This window comes from Callithrix jacchus, chromosome 2 (assembly GCF_049354715.1).
Source record: "Callithrix jacchus isolate 240 chromosome 2, calJac240_pri, whole genome shotgun sequence".
Lineage (NCBI taxonomy): Eukaryota > Metazoa > Chordata > Mammalia > Primates > Cebidae > Callithrix > Callithrix jacchus.
In genome coordinates this window covers 63,561,862-63,577,278 of record NC_133503.1, presented here as the reverse complement: position 1 = coordinate 63,577,278, position 15,417 = coordinate 63,561,862, and the positions used below count along the sequence as shown (strand labels likewise).

The following is a 15,417-nucleotide window of genomic DNA, read 5'->3' as shown; positions in this document are numbered from 1 at the left end:
CACTGAGGTTTTCTCATACCTGGGTTCAAATCCTGCTCTATGCATGAGCTGTAAAACATCAGGCCTGGATCTTACCCTTCAGGGCTTTACTTGCTTACTCACAAAGCGAGGCTGATGCTACCTTTCTGCTGGGAAGATTTAAATACTGTAGATGTGTGTAAGCAAATAACACAAAAGAGATAATAAATACTATGTGTCTCCTTTTCCTGGGTTCGTTGCATACAGTTTCCCATGGCTTTTGAATTAATAGCAGCCAGCTTCTCAAGGTCCTGTTCCAATTCAGACAAAAGACCACTGGTACCCCAGAAAATGTCTCCAGAGGGACTCAGGCTGGCCTGCCTTCCTCTTTCTTACTTTGCAGAAAACTTGGCTTTGTTCAAGTTAAAATTAGCATTTCTATCCAGGCCTCAATTCCCCTCCTCTAGTGTGAACTCTCTATTTAGCTCCAAGCGAACCTCTTTTTAAAGGCAGAGGTCCTCCCTCTGGCCTCTGCACCCCAGCAGCCCCTGAAAATCACCCAGATCTGGGCTCCTACAAAAGGCGGCCGTGCTGTGCTCTCCTGACAAATTGAGCCCGAAGCTGTAAAGATCTCTTCCATTAGAACTTTCTAACGCTGTCATAAATCTTTTATTAACATTTGGTATTATACTAATTAAAACTGTTCTCTGTATGTATTATTAATTTCCCTAGCACTTTTTGCTGGGGTGACGTTTTTAGCCAGCTAAGCAGAATGTAGCACAGTAAATAAGAAGAAACTCATTTCCAGACAATTAGCCTTGCAGAAAAATAAGTTGGTTAATGGAAGGCATGATGATTACAAATTTTACCTAAATAAACAGGGTATCTTAATGGTAACTCTTCAAGCTAAGTAAACAGATTGGGGTGGTAATGTCCTAAGCAATACTTAAATGTAACTGTTTAATAAATTGGTAAATTACTCATTTCATCTTAGAACAAAATGGTAATACTGTAGTAATAACCTAGTATATATTCCGTAAATATGAAGCATTATCACTTTAGCTCTGTAGAAATCACCACAGTGATATGTCAGCATTGATCTAAAACTGCAGCATTTTATCTCAAGTTTATTACCCATTTTTGAGAATCGCTGAGATTTTCAGAGCATAATGGCAATAAAAGAAGAATTTAAAAAGCGCTTTAATGTGCATAAGTTAATCAGAGGTATCCTCGGGGGGAAAAGGAAATTTGGTAAAACATGAATTATAAGCATCATTTAAACTTACTTTGGACACTAGAGATAATAAATGGCACCATAATTTAGAAATAGCTTTTAACATCAATGACGGTAAGTACCACTTTACTGTTCATAAGAATTGCAGAGCAATGGTGCTGAGGCCAATTTTATTAGCCATTTTTTTCTTTATAAAAGCAATCCAGCCCTTTCCACAACTGAGGAGACAGGAACAAGAGTTACGTGCTAATATGCAAAATGCATTTAAGTTTTTTGAAATAGAGAATAATAAATTGTGCCAAAAGATAGAGTCTGGAGACAAATGAATGATCATTTAAAAAGAATAAGGCACTCTCAGAGTTTACATATTTGGAAAAACTTGATTAAAAAAAAAAGCCGACAAATTGTTCATACATTTTCCCATTTGCTAGAGCATGCCGGTACTTTCAAATCCAGGAGATGAAACCATAAATCCTGGCTATTGGGAGATGCTGCAACAGGAATATATTTTTGCAAATTGTCGCCACTGACAAATTGTTTTTAAAATATGTAAAGGGCAGGTTCAACTTTGTCTTCAGGGGCACCCAAGCAACCTTCTTGCAGGAAGCCTCAGACTCTGACCTCTTCTCACCAAGCACAGACAGCCTGGCAGCTCAAGTGCAGAGCTCAGACTGTGGGTCAGACAGTTGCCTAGACTCCACGAACCACCTACTAAGTGCTCAGTGCTCTGCTGAGCATCATGAGGCCTCAGGAGAAGCTTGTATGGAAGAGTGCATGGCTGTGTTGGTAAAACCCAGCTTATGTGGAAGAAACAAATCCAATAAGTCAGCCTGAACCCTGCTCTTCAGGATTTACTTACTCCCAGGTTCAAGATCTTTTGCTTTCCACTGAATGAATTTTAAGGACAAACCAAAGAATCCACCTTTCTTGATCTTTAAATCTTAGATGCAGTTGAGTGACACAGATGCCCTTCCCTCCCATGCTTTTGAACAGGAACTGTGCAAAAGGTCTGGGGCCTTTGTCCAAGGCATCTCTTTCTGGAGGCAGTTGGAACAGAGGCAGTTGTGCAGGGGGAGGGAGGCCGGGGAAGGAGAGGAAATCAGCAAGGAGAAGTGGCTTTTAGCAATGCAGCCAGAGAACAGGCCCTCAAGCCCTCTGCCCACCTTGATTCTGATGTAACACTCTGTGTTCCTCTTGCTTCTGGACACTTCATCAGTGTCTGGTCCCTGTCAGTGACATTTCTTCCCTGAGAGACAGCCTGAGGAATATCATTTGCCTCGCCTCCTCATGGAAGAAGCTGAATTTTATGTGAGAACTATCTCTCCCACCACAGTGTCTGCCCCACCTCCAGAGAGCAACCCAGCTTTGGTTGAAGATTTCGAGGCCAACTTTTGAAATGGATTAAAGCATCCTGAGCTACTATGTAGAGAACTATTGTATTTAGCTGTGTGGCTTTGGGCAAATACACTTTAAAGCTGCTGAGCCTTAAGTTAGAAAACTTAAGGCCCCATCTATAAATGGGGCTTCAAAACTGTTTTCTAACGTGATTGTGAGGACTGAGTGAGAAAATGTACCTCATGACCCTGAATTCAGTGCTCAACACATAGTAGGTGCCCAGCACTTACTAGGTTTCTTCCCTCTCTACAGTCAAAACACCTGCATTCCACCTTATATTCTATGTGACATTGATCAGTTACTTAACATCCTCACATCTCAACTTTCTCACCTTCAAGATGGAATATTACTATCTATAGTTGACCCCTGAACAATGTGGGGTTAGGAGAACCAATCCCTGCACAGTCAAAAATCCATGTGTAATTTTTGACTCCCCCCAAACCTAAGTACTCATAGCCTAGTGTTGACCAGAAGCCTTCCTGAAAACATAAACAGTTGATGAATATATATTTAGTATAAGTATTATGTACTATATTTCTATAATAAAGGAAGCTACACAAAAGAAAATACCACTAAAAATCATAAAGAGGAGAAAAATATATTTACTGTACATTAAGTGAAATAGATCATCATAAAGGTCTTTATCTTCATCGTCTTCATGTTGGGTAAGCTGAGGAGGAGGAAGTGGATGGGGGGTTGGTCCTGCTGTCTCAGGGGTGGCACAGGTAGAGGAGAATCTGCGTCTACATGGACGTATGCAGTTTAAACCCAGGTGGATTAAAGGCAACTGTACTTCCTAGGCTTACTTTAAGAGTAAATGTGTAAGATGCTTGTAGAAATGCTCAGCTCACTGCCTGGCCCACAGTAGCGGTTCTAGAATTGCTACTTACTATTAGTATGATTATTTGATGAACATGTACTGAGCACTTGCAATATGCCAAGCATCAGCAATCAAAGGAAACTGAAGCCCCAGAAGGCAGCAGAGCCACTGGTTACTCCTACTTAGAATAATCATAATCCGGATGTTCAACAATCAATCAACAACCTTTCCTGAAGATCTTTGGGGGAGACATGGTGCAGACTGAGGCAAATCAGGGCTCTACACTCAGGCATAACTAGGTTTGAATTCCAGCTCCGCTGTTTAAACATCTGACTGTGATCAAGTTATTCGCTACTTGAGTTACTAGGTTTGCTTCCTTCTCTCTGTGAGGAAAACAAGAACAATATTTACCATGTGGAAATTCACCTGCCACTTATAATAACAGCATAGAACTTCCTGTGCATTGGGCTCCAGGCTTAATCTTTCAAACCACCCCAGGAGATCTGTTTTTTGGCAATATCCAGATGAGCACACTGAGACACAGAGAGGCAAGGTGACTTGTCTAGGACCACATACCCTGTGGGTGGCTAAGCTGAGATTTTAATCCCGGCCTGTTAAAGTTTCACATATGTGGTGGGCATTTTGGTGCAGGAGGCAAAATGCATTGATGGCCTGTCATCTTCCTTCCCCAGGGCTGAAAGTCCTCAGGCCCAGCAGCTGTGGGCTACACCAGGGCATCTCACCACCACAGGGGTTCACTAGAGCCTGTTCTTCCGCCTGAGCTGGGAGTTGGAAGTGCGGGGGTTGGCAGTAGAGCCTCCTTGAATCTTTTAGATAAAGCGCAAGAGCTATCACCTTCCAACCATCTTCAGGAGGCACAAAAGAGAAATAACAAGGGATTCTAATGGTAGCAGCAGCAACAACGTTTAAAAAAAAAAAGCCCATGGCCAGGCATAGCGGCTTATACCTGTAATCCCAGCATTTGGGGAAGCTGAAGCTGGGGATCACTTGAGGTCAGAGTTCAAGATCATCCTGGACAATATGGTGAAACCCTGGCTTTATCAAAAATACAAAAATTAGCTGGCATGGTGGCAGGCACCTGTTATTCCAGCTACTTGAGAGGCTGAGGCAGGAGAATTGCTTGAACCTGGGAAGCAGAAGTTGCAGTGAGCTAAGATCACTCCACTGAACTCCAGCCTGGGCAAAAGAGTGAGACTCCATCTAAAAAAACAAAACAAACAAACAACAAAACAAAAACCACCCAGGAGTTTCTGATTTATACCTGGTGGTGTGTAGGGATGGTAATATTCAACCTGGTCAGAATTCCCTTCGGCAGTCACATAAAGACCTTGGCTTTAATAACAAGCTTTGAGGAGCCTCACTGGAGAAAACCAGTGAACTGGATTCAGGTGGCCTCCTTTAAAGTCCTGGCACCAGAGTAGTCTTGGGAATGTGGTGTCACTCCTCAGAGCCTCAGTTTACTCATCTGCAAAATGAAAATTACTATTGTATCTATCCCTTGGGGTCCTTTGAGGATCACATGGAGTCGTGCGGGTGCCCTTACTAAATGGTAGCTGCTAGGTGCCCGAAGCCAGGATACAAGTGGCCAGGGCTCTGAGGGCCTCCCGGAGCTGGGAACTATTAATAAGGGCATGGCACCATCCCTGCCCAGAGGGCCCCTGTCTGCCCCCTCCAACAAACGAGCTAGGAATGGTAGGCATTAATAAACTTCACCCCCGCCCAGTGCCCTCTCTTGGCATCTTTCCCAGGGTTGCGTTTCCTTTCTGCTCTTCCCTCCCCTTCTCCTTAGTCTCACTGCGTCCTAGTGACAAAACCCCAGTTATGGCGCCTGAACAGTGGATGCAAATAAGAAGCAGCTTCACACGCTGGATAATCAACGTCGGCCCCTGAGCCCAACACCAACTTCTCCAGCCTCAGGGCTGACCTCGCCCCCTAGGACCTGTGGAGGGCTACCTTCCTGACGGGGGAGGGTGGGCCGGTTCTGGGTTCTTCTCTGGAGTGCTCTGCATCCCTCTTGTTGGCTGAGGCTCTGCGGGCTGGCGGAAGAAGTGGATTTTTCCTGGATGGGGGACGAAGGAGGCAAAGGGTGCGCTGCCATCCCAGATTCCCTGCCTTGGAGAGTTTCAGCGCAGCTGGGATAAATCCATCAACCAACAGTGCTTGATAGCAAAGTCAATACATCCCAGGTAGCAGCCAGCAGATGGGCTGTGCGAGGTCTGGAGGCTTTTAAAGCCAATCTAGGACTCTCACTCCATCAAAGATTTGGCTTCTTAAAACCAGGGAGCCTGGGTCAGCACAAATCTTTCTAATAAACTTCAGCCAATAGGACTTTTCCAGGCCGTGATCCTGTGAGAACACTGCCTGGCTCGGGCCCCACAGCCAGCGAGCTAGGCAGCCGGGTCCTTTGAGTCCAGAGGCGGTTAAGGCACTTGGGGGTGAACTTGGGTGGGTTGCCTGCCTTCTCTGATCCTCAGCTTCCTGCTTAATGGGAACACAGGACTATGCTGGAGAATCAATGGGATGGTGGAAGGCGTAGGAAAAAACCTGCTCAAGTGTTCTGTTCACATGTTTTTTCTTCTCCCATCCCACCTCTCCACACGGAGTGAGAGCATAGTAAAGGGGCTTAATAACGAACTCATCAACTGGCAGCGGGTTTCATACACAAACAACATTTGTTTCAACTGGCGTGATGGCCACTGACCTCAGGGTAACACCAGGACACTGGCAAGTATAGGCAGATGGAGCCAGGCCACGTTTCCCAGATGACTATACCACTGTCTCTACTACCAGTGACCAGAGGACAATTCATGGCAGTGGAGGACACTGTTCCATCCCTGTCATTTTTTCCAAAAGAGCACCACCTCTCATTAAACAACCACACTTAATTAGATTTTTACCCAAAAAATATTTCTAAAATACTTTTGTATTCATAAAAAAATGACAATCAGCTGTACCATATGTCATGGTTTTTGTTTTTGTTTTGCTTTATCTGAAAGAGTCTTCAGTGACTAGTTTTACAGTTTCAGAAACCAAGCTGCAGAGAATCGAAACTATTTGATCGGGACCACACAGCGAGGGTCCGCAAAACTGTGCAGAAGACTCAGTGCCACCGGCGGCTGGGTGGCCCGAGGGAAGGCACCGATCACCAAGGCAATTTCTCGAGGACTTTGCCAGTGTCTGAGCCAAGAAAGTGCAAGCCTGGGGCTGGGCGTCACTGAGAGTAGATGCTCTTAACCGAGCAGGTGCTTGAAAATGGGGGTCTGACTTTCGAATTTCGCAGAGGGAAAACCGCCTTCAGTGCGGAGAAACTTTCACTACTCCAGAATGCAGGCGCCTGCCCTACACCAGCTATTCTGTGGCCTTGTTGCACATGGTTACACATGGTTTAGTTGGGCCGAGGCAGAGGTTGGGATTTTGGCAAATGTTCCCAGGAACCTTCAGCCAGGTCGCTACTTAGGCCCGGCGCTGCCGGACGGTTTCTGCGCAAAGTTGGAGGCCACATCCCCCTGCTCCTATCCCGGAGCGCCTAGCTCGGCCGCGGGTAAACAGACCTCGCACCTCTGGCGGCAGCCCTGGCCTTGGCCATCGACGTGGCTCAGCCGCATCCTTTGACCGCAGGTCCGCCAGAACCTCAGCTCCCAGCCGCGCGCCACTCTTCGCAAAGCTGCCGAAGCGGACAGGCGAAGGTTGGGACCTCCGGGTTTCACCGCTGCGCTCGTGGTGGCCGCGGCTAGGTCTCCCCGCTTCGGCACAGATAGCAAAGGAGCCAGCGCTCAAGCCTGGGCGACTAGAAGCGCCGGGGGCCCTTGGAACTCAGAGGCCCAAGCCCAGCGGCAGGCTCCTCTGTCCTACTGCGACCCCGGATCTAGGGTCAAGGTGGCTGCAGGCACCCCCTCCGCCCCACCAGAAAGCCACCTCTTCACCTTCACTACTCAAAGCTCCACCACCCAGCACTACAGAGAGCGCTTGGTTTGGGGGCGAGAGCATGGGGCTGCCACCGCTGCACCACCCAGAACTAATGTCTGAACATCTTTGAAGCTTACTTTATTTTTCTTCTTTCTTTTTTTGAGACAGTGTCTTACTCTGTCGCCCAGGCTGGAGTGCAGTGGTGCGATCACGACTCACTGTAGCCTCGATCTCCTGGGCTCTTGCGATCCTCCCACCTCAGCCTCTGGAGTGGCTGGAACTACAGGCGCGCGCCACCACATCCCGCTAACTCATTTTATTTTGTAGAGACGGGGTCGCTATGTTCCTCAGGCTGGGTTTGAATTCCTGGGCTCGAACAGTCCTCCTGTCTCGGCCTCCCAAAGTGTTGAGATTACAGGCGTGAGCCACTGCGCCCTGCCTAGGCTTAGTTTTGCCGTCTGCAAATTGGGGAGGACAGTCGAACCTCGCAAGTTCTGTGCCTCGCCAATCAGAGCTCCCTCCCAGGTCCTGGGCTGGGAACTAATGACCCGGAACCATTCCCACTAGCGGGAAGGGAACGGAGGGTCCCAGAGTTTTCGGCGTTCTCTCCGGAGGGCTCTGATTTGGCCAGGTCCCCGTGGCGTCCCCCAATCCCAAACCCTACCCGCTGCGCGGCCTCCTAGGGAGAGCTGATCCTGGCCTCACTCCCTGCCCAGGCCAGCAGCCTCGCCCCTTGTAGACGCCTTCGGCCCAGGCCTCCCCGCTTGCCTGTAGGGCCCCAGGCGCAGCTTCGAAACCAGGGCTCCGGGAGAACCCGCGCGATCAGTCCGCTCGGTCACCGGAGCTGCCTTGGTCTCCCTGCCCTGCATCTGTAAAATGGGCGCGGCTTTAGAGACGTTGGGACTGAGGCTGGCGTCCCCAGCTCTCGCCGAGAGGCCGGCTGCTTCTCGTCCTCCATCCCGTCCTCTGCCGGGCTGGGCGCCAACACTCGGCAGTCTGCCTCCCAAGTTTGGCCTAAGGCCGGGAGAGGTTAGCAAAGGAGGCGCCCTCGTGGGGCCCTTCGGGCTACTCCAGATTCCTTTTTCCTTAAGCTCAGCCTCAGGGGAGCCTGCCCCCTCCAGATATTACCGTGTCGGATCCTGCCCAAAGCCTGCAGGGTTGGGGCAGTGGGAACTGTGTCCCCGACTGAGGACGCGGAGTCCTCGAACTTCAGTCCCGCGCAGCCTCGGAGGAAACGACGACTTAGCTGCTCGGCACTCCAGGAGAAGGGAGTTAGGCCTTAAACGCCCTTGCGCCGCTGGGCAATCTCTCCCACCCGCTGGGGGCGCCCACACTGCTCTGGGTGGACGTGGGCGAGAGATGGTCGCTACTCGGTCCCATATGAGTGGGCTCAGCCCGGAAACTGGAAAAAACCCGTAGCCCATTTCTGGCTCGGCAACGCTTGGTGGAAGCAAAGCGCTGGAAGACGCCAAACGCCGCGAAGGCACTGCGTGCGGGAAAGCCAGGCGCCCCCGAGTTCCGCAGCGAGACCAGCTCCCCATCCCCAGCCTGCCTGGACGCCTACCCCATGCAGACTTCTCGGCCAGAGGCCTTCTGCGGAAAGCTAGGCGCCCGACAGAAAGAAAAAGACAACGTGCCTGTGTCTCCAAAGAGGACCAAACAATCGAGGGCTACCCTGGCAAAACAACAAAAGTAATTTTGAAAAACAAAAATTCTAGGTCTTATAAGAATGATTCGTTGGGCCGGGCGCGGTGGCTCACGCCTGTAATCCCAGCACTTTGGGAGACCGAGGCGGGCGGATCACGAGGTCAAGAAATAGACCATCCTGGCCAACATGGTGAAACCTCGTCTCTACTAAAAATACAAAAAATTAGGTGGGTTTGGTGGCGCGTGCCTGTAGTCCCAGCAACTCGGGAGGCTGAGGCAGGAGAATCGCTTGAACCCAGGAGGAGGAGGATCCAGTGATTCGAGATCACAGCCACTGCACTGCAGCCTGGCAACAAAGCGAGACTCCGTCTCAATAAAAGACTCTGGGGACTCTGGGGGAAGGGTGGAAGGGCCAGGGCTAAAAGACTACACATTGGGTACCGTGTACACTGCTCAGTTGGTGGGTGCACCAAAATCTCAGAAATCGCCACTAAAGAACTTAGCCATCTAACCAAACACCACCTGTTCCCCCAAAATCCACTGAAACAAAAACAATTAAGAAAAAACCCGCTAGGCCTTATTATGGAGAAACAGACTGAGACAGAGGGGAGCTGGACCGCGACACCCATTTCCCAGGAAGGCGCTTCTCCACCAGCAAAGGCAAGGGTCCCTCTAGTCCTGAGCGGAAAGACCAACCTTTTCCAACCCGATGACAGAGTTCATCAGGATTTTTAGTGGAGAAAATAAAAGCATTTCAGGGAAACACTCACGGAAGAGACCTGAAGCTCTGAGTCACCCTAGTCCCTCCCCGAGTGTCTTTCTGTTCCCAAAGGCGCAGATCCCAGACTAGTTGGGCTTGGAGGTGGAGGTGAAGGAAGGAGCGCTGGGGGTTCAAGGTGTTTTTCAGGCGCCCTCCCCTTCCTCGGGCCCTGCAGGTGTAGACAGTCCCACAGCCCGCATAGAACGAAGACTTGGAGCACGGGGACCCGCAGAGTGGCGCACGGCTCTGGCTCTGAGGGAGGCAGTAGGATGAGGCGGGTGGGGGTGCTTGTGGAGTGGAGAAGGCTCTGGGATGCGGCCCGAAAGTGTTTCGCCTTAGGAGCTACCGGGAGCTGGGCCTGGAACAGGAAGGGAGGGAATCAGGGAGAAAGGAAAGGAAAGGAAAGGAGGGGGGGGAGAGAGAGAGAGAGAGAGAGAGAGAGAGAGAGAGAGAGAGAGAGAGAGAGAGAGACAAATTCGATAGGCAAGAAAGGGAAGACAAAAGGACAAAAAGAGGACAATGGAGAGGAGAGAGACAAAGAAACCCAGAGACACGGAGGGCAAGAGTCAGAACTGCGGAGAGAAAGAGGAGATGACAGAACAAGAAAAGGCTGAGGGCAATGAAAAGCAATAAAGGACGAACTAAACTGAGAAACATCATAAAACTGTAAAGAAAAGGAGAAAAATATAGCCAAACAGAGACCCAGAGTAACATGCAGAGGAGAAAACACCGAACATGTAGAGAAAGAAACGGAGAGCTGGAAAATTAAGTTTTTAGAAGACTGAAAGCGAGAATGATAAAAGAGGGGATGAAACAAGAGGAAATGTTCACAGACTTTGTGTGTTCGTCGTGGTTGGTAGGGGTCACATACTCCCAATCCCGCCAACCTGAAACTTTCACCTCTTGAGCCACGGTGGAGCTGGGTGGACCCGGCCACGCGGCGACCAAACCAAGGCTTAGAGTTCTGAGTTCCAGGAGCCCCGCCCACCTCAGCTCAGTGACGCCGCGGGGGCTGTGGTGACGTCACATAACGTCATGCTCCACCTGGGGTCCCACGCAAACTCGACAAGGAGCAGGGCCCCCGGGGTTGTGCGCTGCATTTGCTCCCCAGGCGTTTGGACACGGAGGACTTCCACCCGCTCTACGCGCAAAGCCTGCCCACAGCGCTCCCAGACCCTCCAGAGCCAGGTCCTCTCCAAGGCTGTGGGGGGGGGGGGAAGAGGGAGGAAAGCGGGTTGCAGGGTGAAGGGGGACTCCGAGTTCCGGCTTGAGTTCCAAGAAGTTCGAGGCCACCCTGCCTGCCACCCCCCAGGTGGATTTGACCTAGGGGGGCCTAGGTCGGCCCTGGCCTGGCCCTTCACTCCACAGCCCGCCCTGGCTTTGGCCCGCGGCCTTCCGGCCTGGAGCACCTTTCCCACGCCCAGTCCCCATCCCGCGGGCACCCAGGCTGCGGGCGGCCGGCACCAACTGACCTGCACCGCGCATCTTCCGCCGGGCCCCTGGCCGGGGTTGCAGCCGAGGTGAATGCAGACGAACCTTGCAGAAGTGGACGCGCCCTGCACACCGCCGCTCGGCTTCTACCGCCGTAGGGGTGGGGCTCAGGGCCAGGGGTCGCCGAGCATTATTGGAACCAAAACGAAATAAAAGCGGCGTTAAGTGAAATAGCTAACTTTTTTTTATTAAATAAAACGACTTAAATAAAAGGAACGGAAAAGAAGAAGAGTGGACCCAGCCTAAACGCAGGGTGCCCCGGGCCCCTGGCACTTCCCCCAGCTGCCGGGTCGGCTGCCCCTCCTCCAGCGGCCCCCGTAGGGGAAGCAGGTGGCCAGTTTCTAAAGAAAAAAGCCAAAACTTTTTATTATTTACACGTTTGGGCAAAAGTACAAAGTATAATACAGGCGCCCGGCCCGGGGGATGCGGACGGGGGCGGAGAAACGTAAGGCGCTTTCTTTGTCAGGCCCGGGCCTGGCGCGGGACGGGGCGCGGGGCGGGGACTCGGATTGTGCGGCCGCGCGGAGCCCGGGCCCGAACCCCTCCGCGGCCGGCCAGTCAGCGGCCGCGCCCTGGGGCCTACTCGAGCTGGGCGGCCCCTTCCCCTTTCGGCCCCGGTTCACCCGCAGCCCGGCTGCGGGGGTCCGGGGCGCCCCGCTGGGTTGGGGGCGGCGTTCCGCGGCGACTGTGCGCGCTGGTGGGCTCACACCAGAGAAGTGACGGCGGAGACCTTGGAACTATCCTCCTCCCAGGGCTGCAGATTCTGCAGAGCAAAGAGCGACGAGTTGTGCAGACAGAGCGGGTCGGGCTGGATGGAGTCGTTGAGGCTCTTTTGGAAGGCGTCGTGTTGCAGCTGCAGCATGAGCCGGCTCGCCTGCTGGCGCTCCGCCTCCCGCTCCTCCGCCGTCTGCCGCCTGCACCGGGGGAGGGAGAAGGACAGCACCGTCAAGCACCCGGCACCACGGGGCCGTTGGCTGGGCCCGGGCCCTCCTGGGAGAGGAGGCCTTCCGGGAGCCTCGAGGCGCAGAGCGCGTCTGCCTCCCAGCCCGCGCTTTACGCCCGAGACCCTCAAATCCTGGGAGCGGGTTGGGATCATTTGTTTTTGTTGTAAGCCAGAGGGGCTCCAGGAGGGGACTCTGCTCGCCGCCCACCTGCACGCCTGGATATTGTGGCTTCACCAACAATAACGATTGTTCCTTTCGCGGGATAGCAAGGACAGGGCCTACGTGTAACTGACTTGGCCCTGCGAGCACCGGGGTTCTGGGGTCTGCGGGTGGGCAGGCTGGCTCTGCACCGCCCGCATGACGCCCAGGGTCGGTTTCATCCAGTTCACCCAGGGCCGGTCTTGAACCCCTTTCCAGACTCGATTGCTTCGCCATTTACGGGTTGAATGAAAACAGAGATTGGATAAAAACGCGGCTGGAGTGGAGACCCGGAGCTAGAGGGGGGACTGGTGTCCACGAGGGATTGTTGAAAATCAGAGAGGGCGGGCTGGAAGGAGAAGAAGAGTGCGAGTGGCCTGTGTGTGTGTGTGTGTGTGTGTGTGTGTGTATTGGGGGGTGGTGAGAGGAAATCAAGCGAGCGCAGGACGAACAAAACCCGGGGAAAGAGTTGGAGGGGCTCACGAAAGATGGGGATGGGCTTGGAGGAGAAACCGAGGCGTGGAAGACCAAGATGGAGAGAGAAGCACAGGCCAGCGAAAAGGGTGAAAGGAGGAGGTACAATCTGCGAAGGCGGGGTGGGAGTGTGCTTGGGGGAGTCGTGGGAGGGCGGAGGTAGGGGATAGCCTTAAAATGGGGCGAGTGCGAGGCTGCAGTTCAGGGCGGGGCAGGTGAAGTGCAGGTGTAAGGTAGGCTGGGTCAGGCCTCTCTCACCGCCACTTGGTCCTCCGGTTTTGGAACCAGGTCTTGACCTGCGCGTCCGTCATTTTGAGGGACTTGGCGAGCGCCGCCCTCTCGGCTGAGGCCAGATACTTCTGGCGATGGAAGCGCTTTTCCAGCTCGCAGATCTGCACCCGGGAAAAGGACGTGCGCGGCTTCTTACGCTTGGGCGGCGTCCGGTTCTGGTAGGGGTGGCCGATGCGCCGGGTCACGGTGAAGGGCGTGAGTGCGGCCGCCGCTGCGGAGACACACGAGGGCCCCTGAAGCCCAGCCCGACTCGGCCACCGTTCGGGCCCCATGCGGACCCCGTGGCGCCCCGTGGGACACGGAGAGCTCCGCTATTTCGCTGGTCGTGCGCGTTTCCAGCGACACCAAGCCAGTCGGGAGACGCCCTCGCCCCATGTCCCTTCCCCTGGGCACAGGCTTATTTTCCTGCAACCCTCCGATTACCCTCCCCACTACGGCTGCCCGGGGCCGGGGGGTCGAGGCCTCTGCCGCGCTTGGGCCTCTGGAATGGTTTCCCGGAGTGGAGCGCACAGGGCGCAGCGCCTCTGGCCCCAAGAGGGCGGAGGCCTGGAGCCTGGTGGCCAGCTCTGCTCACCTGTGAAACGGTCTTTTACGAAGCGGCGGCTGCTCTCCATCCAGGGGAAATTGAGGCCTCCCAGGCTGGAGACCGCGGGCACGGAGGGCATGGCGGGTAGCGCGCTTGGCAAAGGCGGCGGCACGGCCCCGGGCAGCGGCCTGTGCGCCGGCACCCGGATCACGCCGGCGGGCGCTAGGCTCAGGTTGACACTGTAAGATCCCGCGTCCTCGAAGGGCGCTCCGAGGCCGGCAAAGGAGGCGGGCAGAGACGGGTAAGTGGCGCCCGGACGGCCCCCGGGGGGGCCTCCCAGGTAGCTGGCGCCGTCGGGGCCCCGCGGGGCGGATGCGCTGTCCTGGTCCGGGCTGTTAAGGATCTGGTCGATGCCGAAGCTGATGGGCTCGTGCGGGTGCGGGGTCTGCGCGCTGGCGGGCGCCTCCATCCTGGGCGGGCGGAAGGGCTGGGCTGGGCTGGGCGGGGAAGCGGCTGGGTCCCCGTTACGGCGCGGCCATGGAGCGCCCGGCGCCTCTCGTCGCACTGAAACTTTGCCAAGAGTGCGCGGGCCCGACAGGCTCTGTGTCATCTTTCTTGAACCGAACCTGGAGTTTCCGCTGCTAATTCCTCTCCCGCCGCAGCCATTGGCTGCGATCAACAAGCCTCTCTCCTCTCATTGGCTCCCGGCTTTCAATAAAGGCCTAATTCATGGAAATAGGAGCTTAGGGACTGTTCCAAGGTGACATCATTTTAACAAACGAACAATAGGTCAAATTTATTAGCCAGGATAATGGGCGGCGGATATTAGCGCCCGAACCGCAGCCTCCCAAACCCGAAATGTAACGAAGCTGCAATTAGCAGACGCTCCCCGCTCTTCCCGGCCGGGGCCGCTTCCCAGACCACACGCTGGGCTGGTAGAGCGCTCCGCTGGTGAAATTGTCTTTTGCTGAGGGGGTTTTCGTTTTCTTCCAATTTTCCTCATCTGAGCAAAAGCCATACCAAATGAATCCTTTCAGTTGCAATGGAGTTGCAACCCTGGAACTACCCGGAGGGATCCGCAGAAGCCCCTTGGACACTACAGCCGCGGAAGCAACGAAAGGGGCGCACTCCCGGGCGAAGGCTTCGCGTTGCCTGCGCTCGGGGCGAGGGGAGCACCACAGCGTTCTCGGCGCTCCGGAGGACGCCGACCCGCGTGGGAAGAATTCGCCCCCGCCCGGGTTTCGGCCGCGGCGTCGCGGCCACTTTGGAGACACTCCCTGGCTCTGGCCAGGCGGACCGAGGCGTGACTCGCAGGTGCCCACGCGTGCCAGCTGCGGCTGGGCTAGGGACGCGGGGTCGCCCGGTGGGGAGCGGGGACCTGGCTCTCGAAATTCGTTGCAGGATGGAGGGGGCTGTGGTCGCGCGTGGGAACCCGCTTGCGGCTCGGAGGGTCTAGGGACTTCGGGTTCCCGAATGTCAAGGGGGGAGGGCAGCTCCTAGTTAGAGCAAATAGCGGGATTTCTTTGGGAAACGCGAGTGGTGAGCCCTTCCCTGCTCCAGTCCAGTCTGGGCACTGGAACCACTCCCCGTTCTGCTCGCGCCTCAGTGACTGTCTATCCAGGCCCAGGGCGCCTTGGACAGGACCGCACACGGAGTAGTCACCTTCCGCTCCAGCCTTGGGGAGACAAGCAGAATCATTTTCTTCCAGCTAATTCTAAAATCGTTAGGTACAAACTCTTTGAATGTCGCACT

The 15,417-nt window shown here is 53.9% G+C and overlaps 2 protein-coding genes across 3 annotated transcripts; both read right to left on the bottom strand.

The window, feature by feature from the left end:
- Positions 1 to 3,193: 3,193 nt before the first annotated feature.
- LOC144581553 (uncharacterized) lies at positions 3,194 to 10,692 on the bottom strand. 2 transcript variants are annotated; one of them, XR_013532512.1, is made up of 3 exons: positions 10,577 to 10,692; positions 5,382 to 10,099; positions 3,194 to 4,893 (listed from the first exon to the last, which is right to left on the bottom strand). XR_013532512.1 is itself a non-coding variant. In XM_078365787.1 (2 exons), the coding sequence occupies exon 2, from the start codon at positions 8,873 to 8,875 to the stop codon at positions 8,459 to 8,461; it is 417 nt and encodes a 138-aa protein (XP_078221913.1). In that variant the 5' UTR covers positions 8,876 to 10,099; positions 10,577 to 10,692; the 3' UTR covers positions 3,194 to 8,458. The 2 variants fall into 2 exon arrangements, 1 of the variants encoding a protein (XP_078221913.1); XM_078365787.1 differs by having other exon boundaries at positions 3,194 to 10,099.
- A 663-nt stretch (positions 10,693 to 11,355) lies between these two features.
- TLX3 (T cell leukemia homeobox 3) lies at positions 11,356 to 14,302 on the bottom strand. Its single transcript, XM_035290483.3, has 3 exons — positions 13,714 to 14,302; positions 13,107 to 13,350; positions 11,356 to 12,146 (listed from the first exon to the last, which is right to left on the bottom strand). The coding sequence occupies exons 1-3, from the start codon at positions 14,273 to 14,275 to the stop codon at positions 11,936 to 11,938; spliced, it is 1,017 nt and encodes a 338-aa protein (XP_035146374.1). The 5' UTR covers positions 14,276 to 14,302; the 3' UTR covers positions 11,356 to 11,935.
- Positions 14,303 to 15,417: the final 1,115 nt, after the last annotated feature.

Bases quoted from the DNA above. Each gene is read 5' to 3' on its own strand.
- LOC144581553 (XM_078365787.1), bottom strand. From the start codon at position 8,875: ATGGGGAGCTGGTCTCGCTGCGGAACTCGGGGGCGCCTGGCTTTCCCG.
- TLX3 (XM_035290483.3), bottom strand. From the start codon at position 14,275: ATGACACAGAGCCTGTCGGGCCCGCGCACTCTTGGCAAAGTTTCAGTG. The intron at 13,351-13,713 runs GTGAGCAGAGCT...GTGTCTCCGCAG, and splicing joins CGTAAAAGACCGTTTCACAG to CGGCGGCCGCACTCACGCCC. The intron at 12,147-13,106 runs GTGAGAGAGGCC...CCCCCGGTGCAG, and splicing joins AACCGGAGGACCAAGTGGCG to GCGGCAGACGGCGGAGGAGC.